The 14603-nt window shown below is 31.6% G+C and overlaps 1 protein-coding gene and 1 long non-coding RNA gene across 3 annotated transcripts in view; one reads left to right on the top strand and one right to left on the bottom strand.

Moving 5' to 3' along the window:
• LOC114349481 (zinc finger protein 664-like) overlaps nt 1-14584 on the top strand; it is a 54055-nt gene extending 39471 nt beyond the window's left edge. The window contains exons 3-4 of one of the 2 annotated variants that reach the window (XM_050642730.1): nt 6835-6877; nt 8712-14584. In XM_050642730.1, coding sequence (XP_050498687.1) covers nt 6835-6877; nt 8712-8754 — 86 coding nt within the window. In that variant the 3' untranslated portion in view covers nt 8755-14584. Of the gene's footprint in view, nt 1-6834; nt 7845-8711 lie in introns of those variants that run through there. The other variant, XM_050642729.1, reaches the window with a different exon arrangement.
• LOC126879564 (uncharacterized) lies at nt 343-3118 on the bottom strand. Its single transcript, XR_007696121.1, has 3 exons — nt 2804-3118; nt 2089-2246; nt 343-516 (listed from the first exon to the last, which is right to left on the bottom strand). It is a non-coding gene; the product is annotated as an uncharacterized LOC126879564 (long non-coding RNA).
• Nucleotides 14585-14603: the final 19 nt, after the last annotated feature.

Genomic DNA, 14603 nt, shown 5'->3' with positions numbered 1-14603 from the left:
AATGTCTACGAACGTTCTTTGAACATTCACAGTATATTTTTTAGACATTCTCTGAAATATATCGTCAGTGATGTGACAATACCTCCTATATCTTTTTTCATGAGGTTTGCAGGAGACGAAAAACATTTTTTAAGGTCACCTCCTGTTTTCATACGTAAGTTCTGACTTGTTTTGTAGTAAATAGATAGTTAAATTTACTGCAAAACAAGTCAAAAAATATATGAAAACAGGAGGTGGCCCAAACAAGTTTTTAGTCTATCTTACAAATCTCATGAAAAAACAGATAGGAGGTATTGTCACATCACTGACGATATGTGGCCATACCAAATAATACATCCTTGATAAATATAAACATTTTTATTGCAAAAAATCTTTTCATACATTTTTTTAATGTAATTTACTGATATTCCTATAAAAAATGTGTCACATTTGCTTTATAAACCTTTCTTTTGCCTTTCATAGCCACATATTCCATTTCCTTCCTGGTTTTTTGTAGACCACTTCTCTCAGCTGATTCTAAAAGAAAAAATAAATGGTAATTTTTCTATCCTTTACAATTAACAATCAGAAGAAATATTTACAGGTAATAATATGCATAAATAATAATAATAATAAAATAAATAATAAATTAAATAATATTTAAATAAATAATAAATAATATTTAATAAAGAAAATAATAAAACATTTTGTATTTTGACAACGACGTCCGATGTGGAAGTAGAAACCATAATAAAGTTATTTTTTCAAGTAAATTGTGGCTTATTTCCCCATTAAAATAGTTACAATAATTACAAAAATGCCACAAAGAAATAGTTTTTTCACAAACAAATAAGTATTTTGTTTTATTATATTTATTGTTTTTATTATTTACTTTAACTTAAGATTATAACTTAATTCTTGTTTTCTATTTCTGATGTTTTTATTTATTTACATTCAATATTAATCTGTTTTCTTGTATAATCTACTTCGCAATAATTATGTGATATATTGGACTTAAAGTGAATTCAAAAATTTTTTGTAATTGGGCAACAATGTCAACTTAAATCTCTGATGTAGATAATGAAGAGCAACGGTATCTACAGTTGTAAAAATGAAAGAATAGGGCTTTTCATCGATTGTCATTTGTTTCGAGCTTCTGTCATGTGTCACATAATATTAATATATCTACGTCATATGTCTTTGGTTTGTATTATTGTATATACCAATAACGTATGTTGTAGATATATTAATATTATGTGACACATGACAAAAGCTCGAAAAAAATGACTGTGAATGAAAAGCCCTATACCCATGAACGATCACATCAATCACTTATTTTGTATTTGCTATCTTTTTCTATTTTAGAACAAATAGGAAATTATATAAAAACCTTAAAAATAAAAAACTGGAGAAAAAAAGCACGAAACAGATCAGAGTGGAGAAGAATCCTGGAACAGGCCAAGACCCAGCCCAGAAAGGGCTGTCGAGCCAATGATGATGATGATGATGATCTTTTTCTATAACAAATGTTTGTGATTTATAGAAAAAGACAGCAAATACAAAATAAGTGATTGATGTGATCGTTCATGGTTATAGGGCTTTTCAGTCACAGTCATTTGTTTCGAGCTTCTGTCATGTGTCACATAATATTAATATATCTACGTCATATGTTATTGACATAACCAATGATACAAACCAAAGACGTATGACGTAGATATATTAATATATGTGACACATGACAGTAGCTCGAAACAAATGACAATGAACAAAGCAATAGGGCTTTTCATCGATTGTCATTTGTTTCGATCTTCTGTCATATGTTGTATAGTCTGTGTATAATATTAATATACACGGATTATACGAAATATGACAGAAGCTCGAAACAAATGACTGTGAATGAAAAGCCCTATATAGGGCTTTTCATCGATTGTTATTTGTTTCGAACTTCTGTCATATGTTATATAATCTGTGTATAATATTAATACAACACGGATTATACGACATATGACAGAAGCTCGAAACAAATGACTGTAAATGAAAAGCCCTGTTCTTTAATTTTTCCAACTGTATATTGTAATTGTATTATTAATTGGGTTAAGCATATTATACCTGTGTGATATAAGCTATTGGAACAGCACAGTCTCTCAAACAAACAGTTGAAAGTGAAGTTCTGTCAATATCTTTTTCTAAAAAATGTTTTGAACATACTGCTCTATTAACAAATCTGATCTATACTTCATGCCTTCTTCGCAGGATCTTCTGGAAAGCTAAAAATACAAAATACATGCATTACTGAGCATTATTAACAAATTTTAGTTTTAAATAAAAAATATGATTAATGAACTCACAAAATATTATAAAAAGCAGCTTAGAAATTGTTTATTAGTATAGTCGTTTCCCTAGACACAACTGGCTAGTGATTTTAGTAGGTAATTTTTTTGTTTTTGGCCAATTTTGCCAAAATTACTAACTATTTGGTTATTATTTTTTGCCAATTTTACCAAATTGTCAAAATTATTTACTAAAATCACTAGCCAGTTGTGTCTCAGACTAAGTTTAGCGAACCGACTATACTATTCATACTGTGTATTCATTGGTTGGTACTATTATAGTGTGTGGTCTACCATCCTGTTTATAAATGCATACATTAGCAAAAACGCAAAAAAAAATTAATTTTACAAATAATCCGTTTGTTATTATCTCTATTTACTATTTTTGTTAGGAATAAGCAAGTTTGTGGCTTATTCGCAATTATTAAAATAATAAATGGATATTTTCTGAAATAGGGGCATGCCTTTGTTTACATATTTGCATAGGTACTAACCTTTGAAACGTTATTCCTGCAGATTTTTTATCTACATTGCTTCTGCTACTCCAACTGATTTTATGCACTATGTTAATAATGCTATTAAAGTTATTATAAAAGTATCCGAATTAAAAAAATATTCTTAAAAAGCACAAATAAAAACAAACAACGATCACGCACGGCAAGGTGGCCAAGGCCAAGATGCATGCCAAGATGGCCGAAGCGCCGAAGTCCGAAGTGAGGTCATTGGTCGTTTTTAGTCACGTGATGCCCTCTCTAAGCACCATGCACAAATACATGCGCCGTGAATTTGAAAATGAACATATAGGAACATTGGTAGTAGGTTCACAGAATGTCTTATGGTAACATTCCAGGAATAATTTAATCAGATGTTCACCGAATGTTCCCTAAATGTCCAAGACATTCAAATATTGATAGAACTTTGGTAGTACATTCCTGGAATGTTGTGTGTTGTTAGGGTAAATATATCTATTGTTAAGATAAACTCTCATTGTGATGGCTCCACGCAAAGGTGGATTTTCTTGTGTGGTTCGTAGTTCGTACTGGGATGCCCCACTAGATCGTGAACAAATAATTCTTTTCAGTACCGAGAAATCGTAGCAGGTAAACGATCGTAGCGCAATGAGAGAAGTTCCTTTTAAACATTATGTGATTAATTTTCAAATATTTATGTGATTTCATATATCTACGTACCTATCTATTAAAATTATTTATTCCCTGATTTTTAATAAAGAATAAAAACAATTTAAACATAGCTACTTTATTAGTGTTTTATGTAATTTGCAATAGTATTATTTTACTTCCAGTTAACAAATATTTGCTTAATTTTGTTCAGATCATTTAGTATTTGTCTTAGCACCCTATTCAAAATAAGTTTTCGTCATCGTAATACATTTGAAATCGTAACAAACTTTAGTGTATACGGTTCTAGAAATAAAAGTCATTTTGAATTTATGCAAGGCAGGTCCACAACATCAATTTTTATTTTATGGCAGCTGAGGGAAACACTTACGAGTGGAAGAGAAAGACTTGCACATAGTGTTTATTAATCTTGAGAAGGCATATAGCAAAGTTACCAGAAACCTATTGGTATGAAGTAGGAACGGAGTGTCAGCTGCATATGTGAGAGTGGCATAAGATATGTGTCAGACGGTAACAATTAGAGAGCAGCTAATGCAGCTGAAACTGGAAAATTTTGTGTGAAAGCAGAGCTTCATTAGGGTTAGGTTAAGTTCCGTATTAAACCCGCAGTTATTAATAACTAGAACTAGCGAATAACTAAAAAAGATAATGTTAGGAATCAGTATATACGATAAAATTAGGTGTGGATCCTATTGGAAACAAAATAAGAAACAGGTTAAGGTGGCTAGATGCTAGATCTGATATCTTCTTTGTTTCATATAGGCAGTACTGCCTGTTTTTCTTCAACGGTGCATTTCATTCTGTCCCTAAATTGTCATTACAGCTTTTCCTTGGGCGTCCTATACTTCTTCTGCCTAACAGTGACCTGTCCCTGGCTATTCTTACTATCCTTGATTAAAACATCCTGCTTATATGTTGAGTCCACTCTTCTTTTCTGTTCTTTACTCAGGTATTTATATTGTCTACCCCACATATATGCTTCTGATTTCCTCACTTCTTACCCTGTACTGTAGTCCTTTTCCAGCAATCCTTCTTAAGATCTTCATTTCGTTGGTCTCCAGATGTCTGTGTGTTTTGCTTGTATCTGGTCTTGTTTCGGCCGTATAAGTCATAACGGCCTAATAACTGACTTATTGGGGCATTTGTTTGTACTCTTACGTGTTTGTTTTTCCAAATTGTGTCATTTAAGCATCGGGCCGTTCTATTATCTTTAATGATTTGTTCTTTTACCTCTTCTTCGATATTGTCAGCTGATAGATTAATTCCCAGGGATTAGATGCTAGATGTGATGGAATAATTGTTATATATCCAGGCAAGTTGAATTTGGTACAGTACAACCAGAGTTTCCAGAAACCTCAGATGCACAGAAAGAAATCGAAGGTGAATAAAGTCATTCTAGCCTCAGCCGCAGAGTTTCCTCGTGCAGCGAGAATATGGTGGTGTTGGAGGTTAACAGACATTCAAAGAAATTTCTCAAAAGGAAGCAAAAAAGTTATTAACATAAGACAAAGTTCATAGAAAATTTGAAAGTATAATTCTGTACTAAGTTAAAAGGTCTTGGGTCAAAAATATCTATTTTGACAAGTTTTTTAGTACGAAAAAATGTAATAGAAATCGATAGAAATTTTAATCTCTATTTTGAAATTAACTATTAAATTCAACTAAGTATTAAAAATCCATCACGTTTATATAAGTTTACAAAACTTAGTCAAAATCGATATTTTTAACTTAAAACCTTTTTACTTATCAGTACAAAATTGATATATAGGTTATATTAAATTATACAGAAAAAAAATACAATTCATATTAAATAGATCAACTTAAAAACACTATAGTTTTAATTATTACTTTGTTTCTCAGTGTAACTCAAATTTCCTACTGTCTTGAACGAATTCCTCATTACTTTTCTCAGTGTAGTGTGAAGTATTACCCCTACCATTCTCTGACGGATATTTCTGTCCCCTGAATATCAAAGGAGCCGACAGGTACTTTCGCTTCTTGTTGGATGGAGTATTCTTTGCTAATACATTGAAGTTTAATGTTATTTTGCTAATTAAATAATTTCATCACATAATGCATACAAATCCCATTTAACTTTAACAAGAATTCAAATTCAACTTCCGGTCTCCAGTTATGTTATCATGCGCGAGCTCGGACGTATTTGCGCTACGGGAAGATACTATCTCGTTATTTATAGTATCATGGCTCGTTGTACAGGCACAAAATTTTCACAATTTTTGTAATAAGATTTCACAGTAAATGCGCGTTGTTAATCCGACCACGTCTCCATATGGTCTCCATGATAAGTAAACTTCCCACTCTCTAGATTCACAACGTTAAGACACAAGCCCACGTCACCTCTTTTTTATAGCAGTGTTGCCAAATCGTACCGTTTCACTAAATTACCTTGTATTTCTATAATTTTATTTTTACTGAAATGCTTATATTACATTCAGTTTGGTTTTTAGATTATCTCCAAAAGAACAAGATGGAAATTATGGGAACACTAATGGAACATTCATCTCACGAAGCAAATTATATTAATTCACATGCTGAAGGACGCACATTAGACAAAAATATGAAAGTTGTGACTGGAAAAAGACTTACAAGTGTGAAATTTGTTTTAAGCAGTTTATTACAGCAAGTAAATTGAAAGTACATTTGAGAGTCATACTAAAGAAAAACCTCACAAGTGTGAAATTTGTTTTAAGCAGTTTAGTCGAGCAGGTGCTTTAAAAATACATTTAAGATTTCATACTGGAGAAAAACCTTATAAGTGTGAAATTTGTTTAAAACACTTTGCTCAAAAACCTTCTTTAACTAATCACATGAAAGTTCACACCGGAGAAAAATCTCACAAGTGTGAAATTTGTTTTAAGCAATTTAGACAAGCAAGTAATTTCAAAAGACATTTGAGAGTGCATACTCGAGAAACACCTCACATGTGTGAAATTTGTTTTAAGCACTTTTCTCAAACAAGTAATTTAAGAGTACATACTGGAGAAAACCTTATCAGAGTGAAATTTGTTTAAAACCGTTTGCTCAAAAACTTCATTTAACTGATCACACGAAAGTTCACACCGGAGAAAAATCTCACAAATGTGAAATTTGTTTTAAGCAATTTAGTCAAAGAGCTCATTTAAAAACACATTTGAGAGTACATACTGGAGAAACACCTCACATGTGTGAAATTTGTTTTAAGCAATTTAAGGAAGCAGGTGCTTTAAAAAGGCATTTGAGAGTGCACACTGGAGCAAAACATTACCCGTGTCAAATTTGTCTTAAGCAATTTGTTGAAAGGTCAAAATTGAAAAATCATTTGATTGTGCACACTGGAGGAACACCTCACAAGTGTTAAATTTGTTTTAAACAATTTAATCACGAAGATACTTTTAAAAGGCATTTGAGAGTCCACGCTGGAGAAACACCCCACATAACAATGATGTTCGCATCATGTTCTAAGCATATACTACCAACATTCGTCGGAGTATATTCTTTTTAGTATATGTGTAGTACAAGCATAGCATCTACCTTAAAAAACATTCTAAATTTCATGTTCTTTGCATATACTTCAAAGTATATTCTCGTACCGAATATACTAAGTATATTCGTGTACGTAGGATCTCGGAATATTCGTAAAAGTTTATTCTTAGAATATACCTTTATCGAATATTCTTAACACATACTTATAAGTACATTCTTAACACATACTTATAAGTAGATACTTTTAAAATATCTTAAAAATAATTTGTATGTATAGGAAGTATAATATTAGCCTTATAGATTATCAACTTCGTTATTTTTTAGAATACATAATTAATAAAATTTATGTATGTAGGTAGTATTGGACGAATTTCATTTCAAAATTATTGTAGGGTAAAAAAGTTTAAACATTAATTGTATTAACGTTTACATAGATACTATTAAAAATTCGTTTTCATAATTGAAATGACTTTACCATTTCGAGTTTATCATGAATCATTAGTATTTTTACATCCTTGGAATTTGAATTTAGGTACATTCAATTCAATAGGCCATTTCGCAGAACCAAAACGTGCCAAACTGCACAACCAAAGCAACCAAAGGCTTTGGCGTTGCCAACCGTCGAGTAAGCTTTTTCCGTCAACTTACCTTAAAAATTCCCACTTTTATAAAAAAAAACTTCCCTCCTGTTTACAAAATCTGAGAAGATATGTTGAATTATTTTCAAATATTTTGATTTTTTCTTAATATTTTACAATTTGGACTGGAACAATAATTCCCTTTTGAGTTAACTTTTTCCCTTTATCACCTTTTATGTTGAAAATTCCCGCAAAAAGGGAAATTTCTCTCCGTTTGGCAACACTGACCACCGATTTTGTTATTTCCACAATACATTCATAACCCCCCCCCCCCCCCCCATCATATTCTGACCATTTCTATTCTTACCTGAATGGAACAGGGATAGGAAAAAACCGTAAAATATGAAAAAGAAAACAGGCATTATTTCATTATTTGTATCATCTATGGATCTATGCAGTGTTAAGGATGAAGGCGAATGATGTAGTACTAGGACTAAAGAACATACATAATCTGTTTATTTTGTTTGCGGTGCTTCAAAATACATATACATAATCTATTTTGATAACTCAATATTACTTAAATAGGTAAGTACATATAAGTATTATATAAATTTTAGTTACTTATTATGCATAGTTTAGTTTAGCTAAATATTATATAATGATTTATATAAATAACTAAAATTTATAAAAATGTACTTACTTTTTAAGTAATATTGTAGAATGTAGGTACTAACTACATTCTCATTTGCAATTAAAATATGTAAATAGATATTTGGTAGAACCAGTAGAACCTAAGATGAGATTAGGTGATGCTGAAAACATACTTCTAAGCAATATAGCACTTTCTTAGAATATTCTTAAAAATATAATATTCTTCCCATACAAAGATGTGCGGTAGTACGTTCTTAGTATATAAATAGAAGGTTTATAGCATTTAGGTAGTATGTTCTAAGTATACACATAGAAGGTTTATAGCACATCCTTGGAATGTTCTAAAAAGAACATTCTTGGTATATACTGAAAAGAAGTTCGGTAGTACATTCTAAGTATATACATAGAACGTTTAAGTACTGTAATGTAGTATATACTCAGTATCTGCTCTGCACATTCGCAATGGTAATTACGCACATTCTCAGTATATACTTTTTCTGAAAAGTATGTTCTATGAATCTACTAAGAACATGAAATTGTTATGTGGGACCTTACCAGTGTGAAATTTGTTTAAAATACTTTGCTCAAAAATGACATTTAACTGAACACATAAAAGTTCACACTAGAAAAAAACCTCACAAGTGTGGAATTTGTTTTAAGAAGTTTATTACAGCAAGTAAATTGAAAATACATTTGAGAGTGCACACTGGAGAAAAACCTTATCAGTGTGAAATTTGTTTAAAACACTTTTCGCAAGCAAGTCATTTAAAAAGACATTTGCGAATACACGCTTGATAGTGCAGTCACTGAAGGTTTTCACCTCCGATTACGTTGAACCTCCAGCGATTTTCATGAAAATTGGTGAGTAGTTAGAGGATACCTCAAGGAATAAAGGTGACCAGGATACCAGTTAACCAATAATATAGATGAAAAATCAGCAGTTAGAAATGAAGCCAAGGTATTGCATAATAAATTGGATACCCTTGAAACAGCTCTATTGACACTGATTTGGGCACAAATTTTGGAACGAGTGAATGCAACAAGCAAAACGTTAGAAACTGTGGACTTAAACGTGTCAATTGGAGTAGAATTATTGGCATCTCTTTTGAGCTTTGTTGGAGACGTAAGAAATGAGTTTAGCGAAATTGAACAAGAAGCGAAAACTTTCTTTTGCGAAGGCGAGGATATCTCAATCTCATACATCTACTATACAGCAGACCTTCAAAGACCAAAGGAAAGAAAAATATTTTTCGATGAAGCAGGTGAAAATGAAACAATTATTTTAAAGGGACAAGAGAGATTCAGAATCGAAGTATTTAATTTTATATGCGACAATATTACTCAAGATCTTTTAAAGAGAATCGAATGCTATATGTAACATGAAATATAAAAAAGATGTTGATGAAACAAAAGAGAACTTGCATAATGAAATTACCCATTTTGTGACGTTATGCCAAAATTTGAATAAACATACAATTTATGAAAAATTTGATGTCATCCAGGATGTAAAGGCAACTTTTCCCAATATTTTAACTTTACAGCAAATTTATTTGACGGCACAAATTTCTAAGGCATCAGGCGAGCGGTCTTTTTTGGCGTTAAAAATAATAAAAACATATATTTAAAGTCAAATTTGGGCAAGAAAAGCTAGACACATTATCACTATTGTATGAATGAAGAACTGGAGAAAAAAAGTGATATAATTTTTGTCTTTATGTATTTTTTAGAAGGTGTTTTTTTGTTTGTCATGTCAACTTTCTGTTTTCTATTTGTTTTGAAATGTATTCTTTGGATTATTTTTTACGTTTCCTAATCTTCTTCCTTGTTTAAAAATGCATGTGTTTTCTTGTTAAAAAACTGACAGTGAATAGCAATGAAGGGGGCCCGTAAACCTCCAGCGCTCAGGGCTCGAAGTTAGGTGTTAAACCGGCAATGATCATAAAGTTAAAATTTGTTTAAAGTTTCTCTTAAATTGAATTTATTTGCACGTATATGCAAGTTTATCGCGAAGTGTTTATTTTAGAAGATTTTCCTTGTCAAAGTAACGTTTCTACAACAAAGAGTAGAACATAAAAGCGATGTAATGGGAATGTAAAATAGTGCTTTTGAAAAATAGACACATGTTTGTTTTTTCAAATTTGTTTTATCAAGCAACAAAATGTTTATTTTATATTTTACATCTATTGTAATATTTTTTATCCAATTTGTATATATAATAAAAATTTCATAAACTATTCCATTTCGAATTGCATTTTAGATTTTTATCTTTATGCCCTTTTCCCTATTCTTTTATTTCTTTCTTGTTCCTAGTTAGTACAAGTTAAAATAATGATCTTGTTAAGAAAAGGATTGTGGATCGGATTAATCAACGGCTTATGTTTCAACGTACTTTATTGCCTACAAACTACATGCTAACTTCTCTATATCTAACTACGCTACATTACACGACGCTTCTCCATTGCTTGCGATGTTCGATGTGATCTTCATATGTCTCTCAGTCTCTCTACCGACTACCAAAAACGCATGCGCGACCCTAACACTGCGTGCTACACGTTCACTGTACACACTACCAAATTCTACACACAAACCTACAATATAAGATGTAATTCCTAACAGATCTGATTAATTATGATAGGCGAGCGAATGTCGAAATCTTTTTGCGTTTCATATCAATAGCCATTAGATTACCCCCGGTTGGGGTTGAAAGTAAAGACAGCTCACATGATCAAGTTAAAAAATTCTGTATCTCTTTCCATTCTAGAGATAAACGCGGAAGTCAGGTTCAGTTCTGATTTTGGCGGTGTACATTATTATGCGACCATTTGGATCACACCGGAATGCTTAGCATTTCTGGACTACTAACGCCTTTTCATTTCATATATTTTTGTTGTCTCGATTCCTTGTGCTTAATGTCCTCCATACACTAGTTATCGAATCATTCTCTTTTTGTTTTGTTTTTTGTGCATATCACCTTTTCTGTTGCGTTAATTACTTGTGCCTTGATTTCTTTGCAATATATTCTTCGCTTCGTTAGCCATTTTTAGTTTTCTGTTCACCGGTCCACGATTTGAACTCACACGAACTAGAGCATATCGAAGCGAAGTGAGGTGGACCATTTGCCCGCGTGGCTAAAGGCTGTATGACACTATACATTTTCTTGTATCATTTCTAATATCGTTTCTGATATGTCAAAAAAATGCATAGTGTCATACACAGATACAAGAAACGATATCAGAAACGATACAAGAATTTGAGTCAGACACAGATTCTTGTACAAGAACTGCGCCAATTTCTGCGCAAAGAGCAAAAACGTAAAACCTGCTGGTAAAACATCTAAAATGTCATAATTACTTACTCATAATGGCGGCTGAAATGAAAATGGGATCATATATTGATGAATTTATTTGTGTTTTTGTAGGTATTATTTATAAATCTTTTATTGATACTTAATATACCGTTTGATGGACTACTGTTCTACTAATAACCATATATTTAGCTCCTAGTAAGGTTCAAACTATAAATTTAGGTTTCATGGTGCATAATTTTTTAATAGACGAAAATACAATAGTTCCTAATTTGGATCAAACTGAAGATAATTCTAATGAAAATATTTTAGCACAAATATCAAAACAAAATAGAAACACAAATAATCAACCTCAAACAGTCAACGTAAAATTCTGGTTAACATTAAAATGTTAATTAAAAGTTTATAAATTTTATAAAATCCTTAAAATCAGCTGTAGATGCAGTACTACCATAACGTGACACAGGGTGACAAACAAAATTTCGACCAATCACGTGCCGAATTTCATACAATTTTCGATACAAGAACTTGCATAGTGTCATACAGGGCACAAATGTACGTACAAGAAATGATACAAGAAACGATATCAGAAACGATATTAGAAATGATACAAGAAAATGCATAGTGTCATACAGCCTTAACTGATCGACCTGCTTGGTATATTTTGACAATAATTGTTCTGTTGTTTGTACCTTTTTATTCTTTCAGTTTCTCTACATTGTCATTTACCTTTAATTTGAATATCATATTTCTTTAATTTTTCATTCATTTTCCCTTGTACTCAAATGCGTATTACATTCAGTTTATACGCGTATATTCATACACAAGTGTGAAATTTGTTTTAAGCAGTTTAGTCAAGCAGGTGCTTTAAAAAAAATTTAAGAGTACACACTGGAGAAAATGAGAAAAACCTTATCAGTGTGAAATTTGTTTAAAGCACTTTGCTCAAAAACTTCATTTAACTGATCACACGAAAGTTCACACCGGAGAAAAAACCGGATCTACGCAATTTGAAATCCCATTTGACAGTTATTCCTGCTAGTGAAATCCCATACAAGAAATGATCATAAAGTTTCTCTTAAATTGAATGTATCTGCATATACAGGGTGAGTGGGGAGGAACGCATAAGACTGTATAATATACGTAAAAATAGTTAAAAATAACTAATATGTTGTTATTCGATTTGTATATTTCAACACAACGAGAAACCGTCCATGTACCGATCACCGTCCTGCGCAGTACCATATGGAACGTATTATTTGTTCCAACACAACGAAGAACCGTCATGTAACCATCACGTGCGTTACTATATAATTAACGTTCCATGGGAACGAAATAATACGTTCCATGGTACTGCGCAGGACGGTGTTGGAACAAACCTTATAAGGAATGTTAACAGTTTTTTGGTGCATTATTAAATTAATATAGATTAATATTATACAATCAGAATTGCTAGAATTCTGCTAATAATCTCCTAAGTAATTTTTAGATATCATAAGAATTAAACCTTTATTGGTGTTTATCTTAATATGTATAAAATGTGTCATTCCTTGTTTTCCCCCTGTGCTCTTCGTTTGTATAAAACGTATTTTTTAATGTTTAAGTGACTGCAAAATTAAATAAATGAAATGTGGTATATATCCTGTGCACAGAATGTATATTGTTATGCAAAATATTCCGACCACCTCATAATTTTTAAAAGCAATTATTATAAAATAAATTCACCTACTTAGTTTAAAGTTTTTATTTAATTGTTAATATTGTAATTGGTAATATTAGGTTTGTTCCAACACGACCGAGAACCGTCACGAAACGGTAACGCTTCTGCGCAGTAAACAAAATCCGTTCCAACAAAAATATGATCGTCATCGGATCGTCCTTCCCACTGTTCCAACAAGAATTGTGATCTTTCGGTGACGGTTTCGTGATGATCATTTCAGTAATCGGGCAAATGCATAATGTGCTGGTTGGACTGACTTGCGCACTAGGATTTAATTATTTAAAGTTTTTGAGCCTTTAATCGACTAAAAGCACACAAGCTGTCACCAACAAAAATGACAAATATATGATTACCGTCATGGGACGATAACTGGGCGATACAATTACGAACATGCGCACAACAAACGGTACAAGTAGTTTCGTGACGGTTTCTGGACCGTCCAAAAGTTCATGTTGGAACAAATCTATTGTTATCTGTTGAGAAAATATATCGATAGCTTAATATCAAAGCATTGTAAGAGACAACTGGAGCAGATTATTACTATGATTATTTGCAAAGGGATGGTTTTGTGCTTAGCAACGGATTCGGTAAAATTTATTTATTATCACTTTTGTTCAACATTTGAATTTATTATTAAAATTCCCAATTTTAAAAAATTATTTTTGCAAAACAATTATTGTCACCTGATGTTAATAGGTTTGTTCCAACACGACCAAGAAACGTCAGATTATCGTGATCATTCATGGACGGTTTCTGGGTCGTGTTGGAACAAACCTTTATGATCTTTGGTAATGAAAAATTTACAACAGCATGAAGGATTTCATTTAAATTTTGAATTTTAGTGTGAATGTGGAGAAAATGCCTTCAAAGTTTATTCTGCTGCTATAAAAATTATGTGTAATATTGTTTTAAATAATTATACAAAAATAACAGCCATCAAAATAATGAATCTTCAGAAAAGTATAAAAGAAAAATAACGATAAGGGCGATAACAAAAAAGAAAGTTATCTACTCTTAAACCCCAACAATGCACATCAAACATTGTGAGCAATTGTTTTTATACCTAGTTATTTTTAGTGATATTTTGTATATAATTTAAAATAAGATATTATTTATTTAAAATAAAGTATTTTACACATATTCTTGTCATTGTTTGTTTTTTTGATAACGATACTTGCAAGGAATTACTTTTAATTTGATTTTGTAAAAGCTTCTAATTAATATATTTTCCTGTTCGACTCAAAAAATACTATAAATTTTAGTTGAATTTGTACTTTAAAATTGTGGTTTTGAAAGCGGTAGCCCGAAAGTCAGACTACCGACGTCATCAATTGCGACGCTGCATTTTTCTCTTCATGGCTTGTAAAGTAAAGGTGGCTGTGACACTGCCTTAAGTTTGACATTTGGCTTTTTAGCAGT

The sequence above is a fragment of the Diabrotica virgifera genome, chromosome 2, assembly GCF_917563875.1.
Source record: "Diabrotica virgifera virgifera chromosome 2, PGI_DIABVI_V3a".
Taxonomy (NCBI): Eukaryota; Metazoa; Arthropoda; class Insecta; order Coleoptera; family Chrysomelidae; genus Diabrotica; species Diabrotica virgifera.
Note: the sequence above shows the minus strand (reverse complement) of the source record. Positions and strands in the feature narration are given on the sequence as shown.